We start from the raw sequence: 16,314 nt of genomic DNA, 5'->3' as shown, positions 1-16,314 counted from the left end.
GTAAGCAGCCAAATAAACAGACGTCACGACATACTTTTCATTCCTCTATTCTGATTCTCACGACAGGATGGGCGGTATCCCAGCTGTGAATGGGAAAGGGGAGAGACTTCTTCTCTACATCGGAATCATCGACATCCTGCAATCCTACAGGTGATCGTCACAGTAGTCATGTGACTACACGTGATATTTATCAACCTAGACAGCGTTGTAAAGTTGTCCATAAAGATGTCGGCCTTCAACCTGGTTACTCAAGATAGTCCACAGACCTCGTTGTGAGCAGTTTCATGTCAGAACTATTTTCTTTCTGTCTAACCGTTTCACCCTGCAGAAGAAGCGTGCATCTATACTCGATACAGCTAACTCACTTAGCACCACTGAGCTAGTTAACGTTACAGCTCAGCCGAGGAGGACGCCGTTAGATGCACACTTCCTTCTGCGCAGGGATACCGTTGGCTGGTGTAGTTCGGTAGAAAGAAAATAGTTCCTACACAAAAAAGGCCACAAGGTCTGTAACCAGGTTATGATTTCTGGAAAGAGACGTTGTTGTTTAGTTTTTCAAATGTACTTTTTTGGTACTTTGAGCACCACAAGACGAGAGACATATAGCTCCATTATATTGCAGACATTTCCACGGTCGGTATTTCCAAAACTAGGCAACTCACACCAAACCAAGACCGATAAAAAGCACCACATCTAAGAGGAAAACTCTATTTCTGAGATGGGAGTTGACGGCCCCTTTAAGGTTCTCGGCCTATGATCCTAATATAAAAGACGGTGTTTAACATCACTGTGTGAAACCGTGCTTCTCTTTGTTTCCGCAGGCTAATCAAGAAACTGGAGCACACGTGGAAAGCTTTGGTTCATGATGGGGTGAGTTTTTAATAGCTTCTTACTTAGAGACGCAGCTATTCAGATGCAGAGACATAAAGTAGACTCACACTCATCCAGGAGCTCATGCTCAATGCATAGTGGACTCTCTCCATCTTATGTCGTTTTATTTGCATACAGTCTGGCCTTCTCTCAGGAGAGTACACAAAGAACACATGTAGCGAGGCCCAGACCCCATAAACAACAGCCTCAAGCTGAATCTTTGTGTCTGCGAGGACTTTTATTAGCTTCAAGTTTGGCAAACTCCATTGTTGTGAAGAACAGCCTGTCTGTCTGTGTATGTTCAGTCTGCTTGTCTCCTCCTTTGTCCGTACATTTCACTCCCTTTTAATAAGTCCGGCTAAATCCCCTGAACTAGAAGCTCTACCTGCTCCGCACTCCACACGGTTATAGAAGAAGTTACAGGTCTATTCAGACATGCTCGTGTAGTAAAGCTTATTAGACGTCAGCTCTCAGCAGAGCTATGGGTTACTCAAATGTGAATTATATGCCTATCTCCAGCCACAGCTGTCTTTTATTGGGCTAATCTTTTAATAACGCTGTCTGCATGACTAAGTTTTACTTGTATTAAATCCTCTTTATGAACATTCAGCCTTTATTTAAGTAACAGAGAGAGACACAGTGATGTGTGAACCTGAATAGGTTGCACACATATTAAAAATTGTGCATTTATATATATATACATACATATTTACTGTATGTCTCTTTGTGTTCTGAAACAATCCCTTTACAGTTTAAAAAAAAATGTGTGTGCATCAAAATAAGACATGTAACCACGTGCAAATATTTTGATATCAACAAATCATGATCACATTCATTTTTATCATGCTTCCATAAACAAACAGGACCTGAAGCATGAGGACTGGCAGCTCATGCCGGCCCACGTGCAAAACATTTTTTTATTGTGTGCTGCCAGGATCACAGACCGTCTTTGTTGCATAAATGTAGCTGAAGCCTGCAGAGCATTTCACAATGCCCTGTGGTCGGATGAGCAAAGGGATGATAGAAAAGCACCTCGCATCTCTTCATCTACTCACTGTGCATCATCATCATCATCATCATCATCATCATCATCAGGTTGTGCTCAGGATAGAATCCTACCGATCAACCTCTCCCCCATCTCTCCTTACTCACTCCACTCTTCCACTCTGAAACACAATCAAACGTGAGATACATGTGAGAGAGAGGAAGCCTCCCTGTCACAGCCTCCTGTGTGTCACTGCTGACAGTGATAATAGCTTCTCCACACCAAGGCTGTAGCGAATAGGTTGAAGCTTCATTCACCAGGTTGACATTTAACATTCTAAATAAACATTTTAATGCTGCATGCATGTGTCTTATAATTATGTTTAAATCTGGTATTTCTGCACAGTTGTCGATAAAGATCAGGCTACACTAATATTATTAGTATTTCACTATTTGTAGAATTAGATTCCAGTGGTTGCTGCTTAGAATTGTGTCAGACTTATGTTGTCCAAACATTTCCAATAACTCCAAAATGTTGTAAAATGATTAGCTTTTGAAATTAGATTGATGCAATCATTTCTAAAAATTCACAAGATGTTTTTGTCGAACAAAAAATTCTGCTTCAGTTCTTATTTGTTGGCGTTTAGCCTTTCAATGCACTGATGAGTTGTTCCCATTAAAGAAGGTTTGTTTGATAGAGGAAGTCTAGCTCATTTAATCAGAAGTATCGTTTTATTCAAATTCAGATTTTCTTTGAAGGATTTAATGTGTTTTTTTAGGCTAATGAGGTCATAAGATATGACAACAAACATTCAAAGCTTCATTCAAAAACCTCAAAAGAAGCTTTGAATGTTAAAAACAGACATTGGGTGCAGCCCTACTCCTTACTCTCTCTTTGTTACATTCTGCATTCATTCGGTGAATGCCTTGAAAATATGTTACTCATAGTGCTTCAGTGGTGCTGACGCAAAGAAGCTAATAATAACCAAGCTGCTGTATCTCCTCTTCCTCTTTCTCCTCATCCCTCCGTCCTTCTATCAGTTCTAAACCAAACACCGAGTGTCACCTGTCACTCTGCCGGCGGTGTGATCTCAGTCTGCTGCAACATAAATAATGTCTGTCCCCATGTCTGATTGTGTTTCTGTCCGTCATTCGTCCTGTCTGGTGGTTTGACCGAGAGAAAGGAAAGACTTACCTGGGACTCTAGAGGAACTAAGAGACATTTAAATCTGCTGTGAGCTCTTGTTTAATCATTTTATTCATGCGCCGATCGTCTCATTAATCTCTCCGTCTCTCCCCTCAGGACACCGTATCAGTCCACCGGCCAGGCTTCTACGCCGACAGGTTCTTCAAGTTCATGAGCAGCATGGTTTTCAAGAAGAGCTCCTGTGAGTTCAATTTGGGTCGAGACGCTACCTTACATAGTCAAGACGGGGCTGTGTGGGAAGAGCCACAGACGCAAATGTCAGATGCCGGGCTTTTGTCTCTTTTACTGCCGAGCCCTGAAGGGAAAATCAGATACAGTAACGAAGTGCCCTTTTAAGGTGCCGCTCCGTGTCACGTGAGCCTTAGACATCCATCTGAGCCTCGTGCACTTTTCTTTTTAATCACCTTCCAAAGATTTTCACACACGACGAGAGAATTCTTAGCAGCGGGGGAATGAAAGGCAGATGTGATGTTGTCATTTCAAAATCTTTTTAGATTTTTCTTCATGTAAATTGTCTTATTTACACCGCAGCATCGCAGTCTAGAGATCTTGTGAAGCGTGTAGCCACTCAGAAATACCGGTCCAATTCATCCGCCGACACACTGCAAATGTTTAGGTTTGTGTGGACTGACCCTTAAAAAACATTTGACTCAAAATCTGAAACAAATGTAGTAGTAATTTATTTCTGAACACAAAAGGCAGAAATAATAGCTGACAAGTATAAAAAACAAACACAAGTGTTCTTAATATTTTACTCTGACAGCACAGGATACCATCACACGTCCATTCGAGTCATGTGTTAATGTGTTAATCGTTCCTCAGCTCTGAAGTCATCTCCATCCAAGAAGGGCCGTGTGTCGTTGTCGGTGCCCAAGTGTGCTGGTCCTGGAGCCGCCTGGTCAGCCAGCCAGCTGCCCTCCGAGAGAGACGAGAACATCTACGACCTGAGAGGAGCTCGCAGCTTCCCCACGCTGGAGGATGAGGGTGAATAACACCGGCAGACAGAGTTGAAATGCAGAGACTTAAAGGGATAAATTGGATTATTTTGTGTTGCTTGAGGTACTTATCCATAGTCAGTGTATTACTACAGTAGATACACTATAACGGTCGGCAGCCCCCAGTTTGGAGAAACACACAGGAGTACTAAACAGACTAATCAATCGAGGAAGCAAAGAAATAGAAAAAAAACAGGTACCAGCTCTCTTAAAGATAAATAATAATATTAATGTGTGTCTCTCTCTCTCTCTCTCTCTCTCTCTCTCTCTCTCTCTCTCTCTCTCCTCCAGGGCGACCAGATCTTCTTCCATGCACTCCTCCATCGTTTGAAGAGGCCACCACAGCGTCAATTGCCACCACCCTCTCCTCCACCACCTCTCTCTCCATCCCTGAGAGATCCCCCTCTGACACCACCGAGCACCCCCGCTACAGGTGCTAACACACACACACACACACACACACACACACACACACACACACACACACACACACACACACACACACACACACACACGCTTTAAAACAATTGAGTCATCCATTGCAATCAAATAGCGTAACATTTATTTCATATCATTCTGGCCAAGAGGGATAAATGAATTCACTGGCATGTTGTTTACTTCATTTTTTGGTACAGAATTCAACGTATTTACAAAGTCTTGACTAATTGGGCTGAAATGAAACATTTTCTTTCCTCTTTCTGTGTTGATTCAATTCTAAGTTCTGCCAGTATTTTGTGTGAATGTGTCTCGTTCCCACAATAGTGAATCATACTTTTGTTGCCTTAATCTGACTAAAATCCTTTAGTTACAACTGAAACTGAGAAGATTCCCATCACAGCATCACTACTTGCTCATGTGAAAGTTTTAGGAGACACAGCAACATGTGGTGTCGGCTTGTACTGACACTGTGTCCTCTGTCTCCAGGAGGCACACCCAGTCTCTCACCCATGACGGAAGGTGAGTCGGGAGCATGAATGCTACTTTCTCTTCATAAACCCTTTTTTTTAGCAGGATTAACTGCTTTATAAAGAGGTGAGGCTCTTTGGTTTCATGTTTTCACAGTATTTGACATTTCTGGGTGCGGTGGGTGGATAGAGAAAATGTGAGGTCAGCCTGTTGGTCTGGTGTTCATGAGACGGCCCATTCTTCCTGTTGCTAAGATGTGGCCATGTTTGTTTTTCACATGTGTCTCGTTCTCTCTGTGAGTGTTATTTTATGTGTTTGTTATGACCCCAAGTTGGTCTCAGGGAGAGAGAGAGTAACACAAAGCCAGCTGAGGAGTATGAGGAGTCAAGTTGTACACAGTTCAACCTTTCATTGCCAAATATGGGTATAACATGGATAGCAAGAAATCATCAGGGAGAACCCTGGTCAGAATAACAAACAAACCAGTCTGAGAAGTGAGATTAAATCACAAAGTGAACTAAACTGCCCAAAAAGAAAACTTACATTTCTCAGCTTAACTCCCTCAGCAACACAGAGAAATAGGAAAAAAGGAATGTAGCACAACTTGGCAGCTCTCCCCTACTGGGCATCCTGTCAAGAAACTCAGGCGGTTAAAGGGATAGTTCATATTTTTGTAAGTGGGGTTGTATGAGATACTTATCTATAGTCAGTGTATTAGCAACAGAAGATGGCGGTCGGCATGCTGTTTCGAATAATTTAACAGCTTTGCCTTCAGACATTCATTTCTGACGAGGAACTGACGCTGTTATCTACGCTCTCTTCAAAGCCACTGGACTCCGTTGACAAAACCAGTAATTTTACCTTGAAAAACACAGGTGTTGCAGGTCTACCTCTGCCTTGATCGGTTATTAAGTGTGGGTTATTCTATGACTTTGGTGCTTTAAAGGGTTAGTTTGTTGGTTTTCACCAAAGTCACACAATGACACAAACAAACAAACATGGTAGACGAGCATCTCCTGTGTTCTGCGAGGTAAAATATCTGTTTTTGGCAATGGGGTCTTGTGTCTTTGAAGACAGCATAGATGGAAATAACGTCATTAGAAAGGCAAGGTAAAGCGGTGAAAATATTCTGAACATAGCATATGGCTAGACTATATTTTACTGCTGCTCCTGTGCTGGTACTCCGGTCTGTGGACCATCGACTGTAAGTAATACACTGACTGTGTGTCTTGTCTGTGATCAGGACCCAGGAGGAGCTGCGTGTGCGTGAGGAGGACCAGCAGACCATCACAGTGGAGGTGGAGTTGAAGAGACACGACAGTGAGCCCACCATCTCCGTTCCACAGCCTTCACCTGAAACCAGGTAACACCAACACAATGTCGAACAGAAGGAATGATTTTCCAATAATGTGTAACAACTGATAGATTCTAAAGTCCATTAAAACACGTCATGTAGTCTAATAGTCTTGATTTGCTATCGTTTCGTAATATTTGCCAAAATATTGAGAGTTAGACAGAAGTGAGATCACCAGACATGTTAGCTGCACAACACACCCAAATCTCCAAACTGTCGGCGGTCAAGTTGCATTATGGGTAATGTAGGAGCCTAGTTTGGACAATGAAGAAGAGTGCAGGACAGAAAAAACGATGATTTCTCTGATCGCATCGATGTTTATCCTTTTTTTGTTCTTTAACTGTCCATCGGTTTTCCAACAATGTTATGGAAGTACTACATCGGTGGAGTACTCTTTTAAGTCTTGATGCTCTCATCACAAGCTCAGTCAGTTGTTTTGTGTTTGTAAATACTGGCTTTGCTGCCCAAACATATTAGCATAGCACCCTGCAAATTCAGGTTTGTAGTGGATTTTCCTTTTAAAACTTTTCAGCTCAATACAAATAACTAAATACATTTTTTTCTGTGTAGACCTGTGGTGCACATGTGAAGGATGGTAATAGTATTAGATCCTTCATGACATGACAAAACTAACCAATATTAATTTAAAAATGTTTATTAATGTAAAAAGTATATTCAAATGAAAAATATCTGTCTTGCAACATGTTGCCATATTTAGCACACCTTCAAACACATCAACTCTCCATTATGTTAAATAATGTAATACACCAGACAGACCATGAATATAACCATGACACACACACACACACACGTCTGTGTCTTTTTCACTGTAACCAATGATGACAAGAGTCCGCCCTTTCATACGCTCTGAGTATTCATGTGACCCCGATACAGGACGGATAAGCTGCGGAGATGTAATGAGTCCTTCATGACCTCCATCACCAATATGACTCAGTTTGATGCCGCACTATAAATAACCTGTCGCCAGTGTCTCACCTGGGCTCAGCCAGCTGTTAGATAAGCCCATCTCACCTGTCTCACACACACACACACACACATTCTCACACACACACACACAGTTCTTAGCATGCTACATATAAACACTGAAAGCAGCTTGAGCCATTTCTTTATTGGACCCTGGGGTTCCCTGTTATGGTGATATAAATGCTGCAGGCATCTACTCCATTAGGTTATGAGAAAGTGCGCACATGCATGTAAATGTTGGCTGTGTGTACGAGCAGTGTGTGTTCTGTTATGGGGTGGGTCATGGGGGAACCAGTGGGTAGAAATAGGGCAGTGGGGCAGGAAGCCTGCAGGCCTGGGGCGCCAACATTAACGCTGGGGTGACATGTTGAATATTCTAACCTGGTTTGTAATCAAAGTTCACTGGTTTCGGCATTTTGGCTTTAATTAAAAACTGCATGTGAGGAAGAAAACAGCAGGGGAGTCTGAACTCAAAGCACAACATCGAACACAAAAACACTTGTGTTGCGGTTGAATAATCCCCAAAAATACGTCTTTTTCGAAACACTTTTCCTCGACTTCGATGGACGTTGAGAGAAGATGTGAAGGAGAAGTCATAAAGACTTAGGAAACAACAGCAGCTCTAAGAGGATCCGACTGAATTTATGCTTCAATAAAACATTCGTACAATGAATGTCAAATACGATTCTGCACCATTATATTAAGGATTCCTGTCCAAAATAGAATCAAACCTCCTAAGAAGGATGCTGTCAATTTAACAGCGAATGGTGGGGCAACTTAAATGTTGTTGCTGCAAGGAATTATGGGATGCCATTATCTCCCATCCTTACTTTAATGATCCAGTGTGCCCTATGCTAAAGGAGATAATAAAAGGAAGCATGGCTGCACCTTTCCTTCTCATTTAGTTATCGGACTAGCTGGCACATGGCTGCCACTTAATAATTCATTTCACTCGGTTGGGAACCTTCCTAAGCAGAAAAGACTATTCGACCGCGTCCTTGGTGTAAGCCGCATTAAATAAACTACACTCAAACAGATGGGAACATGGCAGTGGGGCTCACATTCATGCCGGGGTTAAGTCAGCGAGGATCAAGTGAATAATTGGGTCTGTTGCTGAGAAGGCGGTGGCTAGACATATGGCCCGGGGGGGTCTGGAAGGAGCTGGCGGGGGAGGATGAGGGGTGGGGGGGGGGGGGTTGTTGAGGGCGGCTGCGACAGGCGGCTGAATCAACCATCTGACGCCTCCGAGCTGCTTCTAACTCACCTGCAGCTGGACAGCCGGCTCGATGGATGTGAGGAGAGAGATGGAGCGGAGGAAAGGAAATGGGAAACGGGAGGACTGATTGGATAAGGAAGACACAAAGAGAAGATGAGACAGGAAGAGTAATGTGTGAAAAAAGACTGGAGGAGGGTGAGAAAGACAGAAATAGTGTTCTTGTAAATGAGTTAAAGAAGAAATATAAAGAAAGAGAGCAGCAAATTAGAGCCTAAATACAGCACATTTACAGTTTTGTAAAGATACTTCTTCTTCTGAGATGCCAACTCAGCTTTATTTTGCCTCTGTGTCCAACTGCTGGGCTTTTCCTCTGGTGGAGCTTAGCTGAAGCACAGGAGCTGAGAGAGCGATGTGGATGCGCCTGAATCCTTTCTAACAGTTGATGATCTTGCCAGGAACAATAAAGGATCGTGGCAGCACACAGCCAGCTGGCAAATCTTTGAGCTTAAGCAGCTAAACACTCACACACACCCACACATCTGTTGAGTTTTAGCCAGAGCTTGTCTCCAATAGCCCGGGTCCTGTTCCTCTGCCCTGCTGCAGGAAAGTGGCTTATGACAAGTGACCCAATTAATGGCTCTCAATGTTGGCAACTGCTGTGTGTGTGTGTGTGTGTGTGTGTGTGTGTGTGTGTGTGTGTGTGTCTGTGTGTGTAGGTAACCATGTTGTTTATTTGGTCCTCAAACTACAGAGCTTTTGTAATGATGACGTCACTATATCTTTTTCTACACCAGACTTGAGGCAAAGATGCCGTGTGAAGGGAAATGAACAGATGCATTGTTGTTATTGTAGTTGATGGTCAGCTGATTTGGACAAATTATCAACACAGACAAAAGTTGCAGCAGCAGTTGTGAAACAGGTCACGGAGGCAATTAAAGTACTTTAAAATCCAAAAGATCACACTGATGGTTGTCTGTACATCTAACAGGAACTGGTTAAAGCTAATTTGGCTTCATTTTGATGGCGCTAATTTGCCAAAATCTAAACAATAAAAACAGGTTGTAGCCAACAGCGTAACTGAATATATATAGCAATATCACTACTCCAGTTTGTGTCCCCCAAAGCATTACTGAGGGTCCCACAGTGTCAGACTCTTTAAAGCCTCTTTCCCACTGAAAAACCTGCATGAACGGACTCATTTCGGTGGTAAATTGCTAAAACAATCTCATTTCTACCGTCCCACAGTGACGTTCAAGAAGGAGCTGGTGCAGAGGCTGCCGATGATGCTGCTGCTGCCGCTGCTGCAGCACCCTCCAGCTCTTCGTCAGCACCTGAAGCAGCAGCCTCCTCCTCCACCTCCTCGTCTGCCCCAGATGCTCCCTCCTGTTCCGGGGCAGCCAGTGAAGCCCCGTCCAGTCCCACGGTGGTGGTGGCGGTGGAGGCAGACAGGGCCAGCCAGGTGTCCGGCTCAGGCTGCACCAGCCAGGCTTCAGTCGATGATGAAGACGACGTGCCAATCACAGATATCTACTTTGTAAGTTAAACCCTCCACACACACACACACACACACACACACACACACACACACACACACACACACACATGCATACACATTTATACTTTTAGCCTCCTGTTGAGACCAATGTAAGCACAACTCAGAGCAGGACTAGCTCCACTCACTTCTCATCTGTTTGACTTTTTGATTTAGTCATCAAATAATCTATAATATTCAATCAGCGTCAACGTGTGTATCGGCTGACACGCGACATGTTTGTAATAAACGATGTATTTATGATCATAAAGTCATGGACTGAGCTATATGATCTCCCACAGAGGCGTTGACAGAAGGACCACAGAGATGGAGTAGCGACTCTGGCTGGTATGGGAACGAGAGTGTGTGCGGTTATTGCTTGCAGTGTGGTGCGTTCAGTTAAAGGAATAGTTTGACATTTTGGGAAATAGGCTGATTTGCTGAGAAGTTTGACACCACTTTACCACCATCGTCTGTTAAGTTTGTTGTACAGATGAAACAAATCAAACATGTTAGAGGTGCTAGTAGGCAGATTTTCATATTCAGCGTACAGACGGTGTGAGGGTTGTATCGATCTTCTCGTCTCACTCACAGCAAGAAAGCGGATGAGCGTATTTCCCAAAATGTGTAACTATCTCGTTAGACAGTGTGTTGCAGAGTGATAACAGCATGTCGACATCACTTTGGAGTTCCTGTCTAATAGAGTGGTGCAGGGACGAGTCCTCAAACACGGAAATGAGTCGGCAAGTTTTGCACTTCCGGTTCTCTCATCTAGCGATGCCTGAAATACGTTCTGTGGTTAACGCAAGCTTTAGAGATTTCAACATTTTGTTCTACGATATAAATTAAATTTCCCTCTTTTTTTGTGGTCATGTGACCGTGATGTAGTAATTGTATAGCCCAACTTGCTTGCAAGTATCATGAACGTTTGTTTGCCACAGAGCGATGCTAACTTCCCGGGGTTGGCCAACAAAAGTTCCCTGCACCGCTCTATGTGACCGTTAACACAGACACACTCCGCAGCTCGCTTTGTGTGAATAACTAGCTTTTGCAGTTTGCGTGTGTTCAGTCTGCAGGATCGTCCGACTAAAAGCAGCCGGCTACCATCAGATAGTGTTCTGTTGGGCAGGTCTAAATCTTCCCAAAAGCACAGCTATGAATGAATGTATGAGTGTCAGGTGGAGGCTGGAGAGCGGAGCCGGTGATCACAGTTACAGATAGAAACGTTCCCACCCGGCCCCGCACTCCTGCCGGGTGTCTCCTGTTCGGGAATCAAACACCCTCTTTATGTGACACGAGAAATCCTAATGGCCAACAGGTTAGTCAAAGAGCTCCCTCAGTTATTTAACAGCCCTCTCATCTGACCGGCTCCGACTGAAGCTCAGCTCGTGCTTCAAAAAGACGGGAGCAGCAGCGGCAGCGGGGGGTCTGGAGCGCTGAAGTGACGCTGAAGTGTGACTACACAGAAACGCGCTGCAGGCAGTGAGTGAACAAGTGAAAGTAAGCTGTCAGCACGCGGCCATGTTGACCCCCAACTGAAGTATAAAAACCTCACAAATCGTGTGTATAGATTATTGATGGCTTCATGTAAACTGTCGGGACGATGGAAGATTTTATTGCAATAAAAAACACTCGACAATAAGTTGATCGTGGTGATTTTCTATCATCGGGATAATTTGTCACACAAGGGAATTAGAAAAAGCTTCTTCCTTTGTGTGCTACCTGTCTGTTCCTGCTATCTTCATCATCGTCATCCTCACTCCAAACATCCCACACAAATCCAGCTTCTGCTCGGCAGCTCAGCCTCACGTGCTGGATGAAGTGTTATCGCTCCCGTATCGACATTCTTATTGCTTCTCCTGCAGGAGTTGGAGTAGTTTCAACTAACAGAAACACTTTGTGTGTGCTGTCGATCAGCCCCTCACAACACAAACACCCATCGCTTACATAGTTGCTGCTGGTGCATTTAAGTCTATTATGATTGCAAGAGAGAGACAAAAAACTAATTGCACCATTGCTGCAAAACAAATGAAGACTGAGTACAGCGGCATGTCATGTCTGAAACTGACTTTTACAAGCACAAAATTGCTTGCTAGCTTGGGTTTTTGCGAGAGAAAATCGAAATAAATCTGGTTTCACTTCTTGTTAACGTCCAGCAAGTTGGATTTCTATTTTATACATAACAAAATGATCTTTTCCTGCTCGCCGCTGTTTAGTTTACGGACGAATTGCATAAAGCATCCAGTTGAGGTGAAAGGATCATATTTAAAGCTTTAAATCAGAAGCAAAATACTTAAATGATCCCCGGGGGGGAAATTAGTACGTTACAGTTGTTCTTATGAAGAAAAATATTAAGAAATAAAATAAAGGACGATGTAAAATATCAATGAAATAAACATTATTGCACAATTACACAGTTGGTGTAGTAGGAAGGATCGGGGAATAAGTTTGAATGTTCTTGTAAGAGATGGCCGGATATGTGATCATGTAGCTCCTCCTCGGGTAAAAGGTCGTTTAGCTGTGAGATTGGAGTGATTGATCAAGACTCAGAGGGACTCAGGTGTGTGTGTGTGTGTGTGTGTGTGTCATCACTTCACAGGTATCCCAGTTTGGCTCGTGACTAAATAATTCAGCCACCATCAACAGTGTCTCCACGTTGACTTTCCGCTCTGCTGTCCTCCACATCTGATTGTTTTTCTTCTCTTGTCTGCTCTCCCTCGTCTTCACTCTCTTCACCTCCTTCCTCCTCTGCTTCTCCTTTGCACGTTTTTTACCCCCCCCCCCCTACTCTGAAATCATTCTCACCTTCCCACGGCTCCATCTAAAGTCCTGAAATCTTTCTTCCCCGCTTCTCGCTCTTTCTCTGCTTTCTTTCTTTCTTTCTTTTTCTCAGTCCTGTGATTGTTCTCGTGAGTCGTGATGAAAGTGGTGTCGCGTGGCTGCCAGACTTGTTTCTCTATCTGTCACCTCTGACTCATCCAGTGCGTCTCTGCTGGGTTTACACACATCCACAACGATCTTTTTCCATTTTCACCTCAGCGTGCTTCTGTTATTTCCACCTTACTGTTTTTTTTCCTTTTGTCTCTGTGCCATACACACACCCTCCTCCTCCTGTTGTTGTCAGTTTCCTGATGGGAGGACCTGGGTGGTCTCTCCTTTCCGACTGAGGAGGAAATGCCAGTCCAGTTGGCCCGTAAGTGAGTTAGAAGATGCTCGTCTTGTAGGTGGTCTGTGTCGTGGCATTAGACTAGAATAGTCCCGAGTACAACGCTGTTGGTTTGATGAAACACGTGAATGTTTCTGTATTCGTTTCAGGTGTTTTTGTTATTGTGTTGACACTAAGAAACAATATCTGCTCCCCACATAGTGAATACAATGAAGTGTGGGAGGCAGGTAAACAAAAAGCATCTGATATGACAGTCTGCCTTTCTGTTACTCTCGTAATTCATCTTCTTTTGAATCTCCATTTGTTTCCTCACTCACTGACAGCCTCCCTCATCCCCTGTGTGGATAGCCTGTTAGCTCCAACGTGCTGAGCTCCGAGTGTGTGTGTGTGTGTGTGTGTGTGTGTGTGTGTGTGACATCAAACCACGCCAACATACCGTGTTGCAGCTGCTTCCCTCTCTTAAAGGGCTGGTGCACTCCGTGGTAGCAAAGGAACCTACAGCAGCTGTTCTGTACATTATGCAAAGAGCCTCTTGCTTGTTGGAAAGGAAAACAAAGCAAACAGCCCATCCTGTTGTTGTGTTGTGCTTTGACTGAGGATGCTCTCTGTGTCTGACTGTCCCGGCATCCTGGCTCTCCTCCCATTCCCACCTCCTTCCTCGCTCCTCATCCTCTCCCTGTTTGGCCGATGCAGCGACTCATCCCTCGCTCTGCACACCTTCGCTTTGCTTCTCAGGATTTAGTCTAAAAAAAAAAAACACTTTTATATTTAAACACAAAAAAAAAAAAACATCGAGCTTTAATTAAACAGCACTTTCTTTGTACCTCTTTGTTATTTTTCCAAATTTTTCATCTCTGTGTTCCAACTCTGCTAACCGCCAAAAAGGATTAAACACATCCTTTTACACTGTCTTAACATTTTTACACCAACTTGTTGTCAAAATTCACACTTTCCGATGTCTCTCTCAGCAACATTTCCTCCTATATGCATCCCTAATTTTCATTTCCTGTCTTGTCTTTTCTTCTCCTGTGATCTCCCCTTGTCTGTCTCCTGCCTGCTGCTTGTCTCTGTGCCTCTGGCCTCTCCTCTGTCCGTCTGGCCCCCTCTGCTGTGGTGGGGGTGTAAAAACAGCCTCAAGACGACAGGACCTGGGTGTACTCTCCGCTACACTATGGCTCAGAGTCTAAGGCCCTGCCAGATGGGGATTGGGAGAGAGAGACAGTAAGTGAGAAGCATCGGACTAAAATGTAAAGTACAGGGGAAGAAAAATCCCTCAGACGAGGAATGAAATCAGTCGTGTTCGGTCTTCAGAAGGATGGAAAGAATCAGTTGTTTCTTTACCTGCCTGAGAAGCTTCTCAGGTTCAAAAAAGGTTAACTCCAGAGAGTAAAGGCTGGCACTGCATCCAGAAACCCACCTCTGCATCACAGCATTCATTCCTCATTGGCGAGTGGGTGGAAATGGTCACTTGCGGTTTTACGGTACCATTCAGTCCACGACCAGCCGTCCTGTGTCCCTCCAACAACAAGCTGCTCAGTGTTTGCTGCATCGGCCAGCGTGAAGCCGCCGCACCAATAGATAGTTTTACAGGACACGGGCGTCATTTTAGGCAATTTGGGTGATCGTTTCCATGCGATAATATATTATTTATAAGCATTTTAGTTTACTGAAGGAGTTGAGAGTTTATTTTCAGTGTTAGGATTTATATGTTAAATGTTCTCACCCCAGATTGAGATGTCTATCTGCCTCTTTTACGTCCATCTGACAAAGACAAATGAGAAATGGCGTCGCTCTCTCCGACTGGTTCCCTTCAGAGGTTTTTATGCTGCTTGTCGGCTGTGTTTAGTGGAGCAGCATTTGCATTTGATAAGGTGTCATCAACCATTGAATTCTTTTTTCCCCCCGACTCATTTTATTTCTCATCTTCTCAGACACATCTTTACACCGGGGAGCATGTTTCTGTGCCCGACATTCCTGATCAAGTTATTTATCAACCAATTCAGTCTGGTAGATAGAAAAAGTACTTAGATATGAGTTGAATGTGAATATTTAAATTCTGTTAACATACAAATGTGCTTGACTTAAACCCTGTTCCGTCTTCCAGTTTAAAGTAATTCTATTCTGCAGACACTTGAAACACACATGGCAGCAGGAGAAGTGAGCTCAAATACACAAGAGGCCGCTGTTTCATTTTGAATTATGTAGCTGATGCAGATTCATTAAAACATTTCATATTGGCTCATTAAATGTCTTTGTTAACAGCATTAGTTGATCCAATTTATTCCACTAAAACCACAGCAGGTGTTAGATGTGGCGTTCATGCTCACTCAGATAAAACGGCACCTATCAGAGTGGTGTAAAGCAGACACTTCACACTTATTGTTTGATGTGTAAGACATGAAAACATCCTCACTATTCCTGGTTTTCACCTGCTCAGCGGCGTGTGCTGTGTTTCGCATTCATTAGCGAGTGATGCATGAGAGACGATACGCATTTTACACCATGAAGGGGAATAAAAGGTGTATGCCGCTGTGTGCACTCTGCCTAATACACTCGCTCTGTCTGTCTCCAACAGTAAACCCCGATCTCTGGCAGAGAGGCGTGAACGTGTCAGTGGAGAGGACTCGTCGGTCTGACGTCCAGACCTCAGCGGTAGCAGCAGGATCTCTGTCTGAACCAGGACTTTAAACACACAGGAACTGAACACTGAGGGGGTGGAAGTGACTTACCAGAGAGGGAGAGAAAAAAGAAAAAAAAATCCTGACAGTGATTAACGTCACTGATTTCCAACCATCCCTGCCTTTCACCCTTGACAAAAAATTATATCAATTTAATAACAATGTGTATGTGTGACATACGGTAGTGCGTATACGGCTGTAGTCTTATGTGTTTGACATAAATGAAAGACGTCAGTTCTCATGGCCACATTAAACCCCCTTTGATTCAATGTTATAAGACGTTTAAACATGAGAACTTGAGAGTGTTCAGCATATTCTAGTTCACACAAGCACTGCGCTCCAACGGGCTCTACAGTCCGGCCCACTCACTCTGCAGAGCAGCACACTGAAATGTGCAAGTACTGAACTTATTTCAAGAGTTTG

General features: G+C 43.7%; 1 protein-coding gene across 1 annotated transcript in view; it reads left to right on the top strand.

Annotated features, from left to right (window-relative positions):
• Positions 1-14,434, top strand: part of pip5k1ca (phosphatidylinositol-4-phosphate 5-kinase, type I, gamma a) — a gene marked incomplete at its 5' end in the record, with an annotated part of 44,831 nt that extends 30,397 nt beyond the window's left edge. Inside the window, 10 exons of the mRNA XM_079157219.1 lie at positions 67-150; positions 822-870; positions 3,158-3,242; positions 3,884-4,045; positions 4,348-4,489; positions 4,981-5,013; positions 6,206-6,325; positions 9,762-10,050; positions 10,350-10,395; positions 14,345-14,434. Coding sequence (XP_079013345.1) covers positions 67-150; positions 822-870; positions 3,158-3,242; positions 3,884-4,045; positions 4,348-4,489; positions 4,981-5,013; positions 6,206-6,325; positions 9,762-10,050; positions 10,350-10,358 — 973 coding nt within the window. The 3' untranslated portion in view covers positions 10,359-10,395; positions 14,345-14,434. The remainder of the gene's footprint in view (positions 1-66; positions 151-821; positions 871-3,157; positions 3,243-3,883; positions 4,046-4,347; positions 4,490-4,980; positions 5,014-6,205; positions 6,326-9,761; positions 10,051-10,349; positions 10,396-14,344) is intronic.
• Between the last annotated feature and the right edge of the window lie 1,880 nt (positions 14,435-16,314).

The sequence above is a fragment of the Pholis gunnellus genome (genome assembly GCF_910591455.1).
Source record: "Pholis gunnellus genome assembly, chromosome: 4".
Classification (NCBI taxonomy): Eukaryota; Metazoa; Chordata; class Actinopteri; order Perciformes; family Pholidae; genus Pholis; species Pholis gunnellus.
The sequence above is the reverse complement of the archived record's forward strand: the minus strand, read 5'-3'. Positions and strand labels throughout refer to the sequence as shown.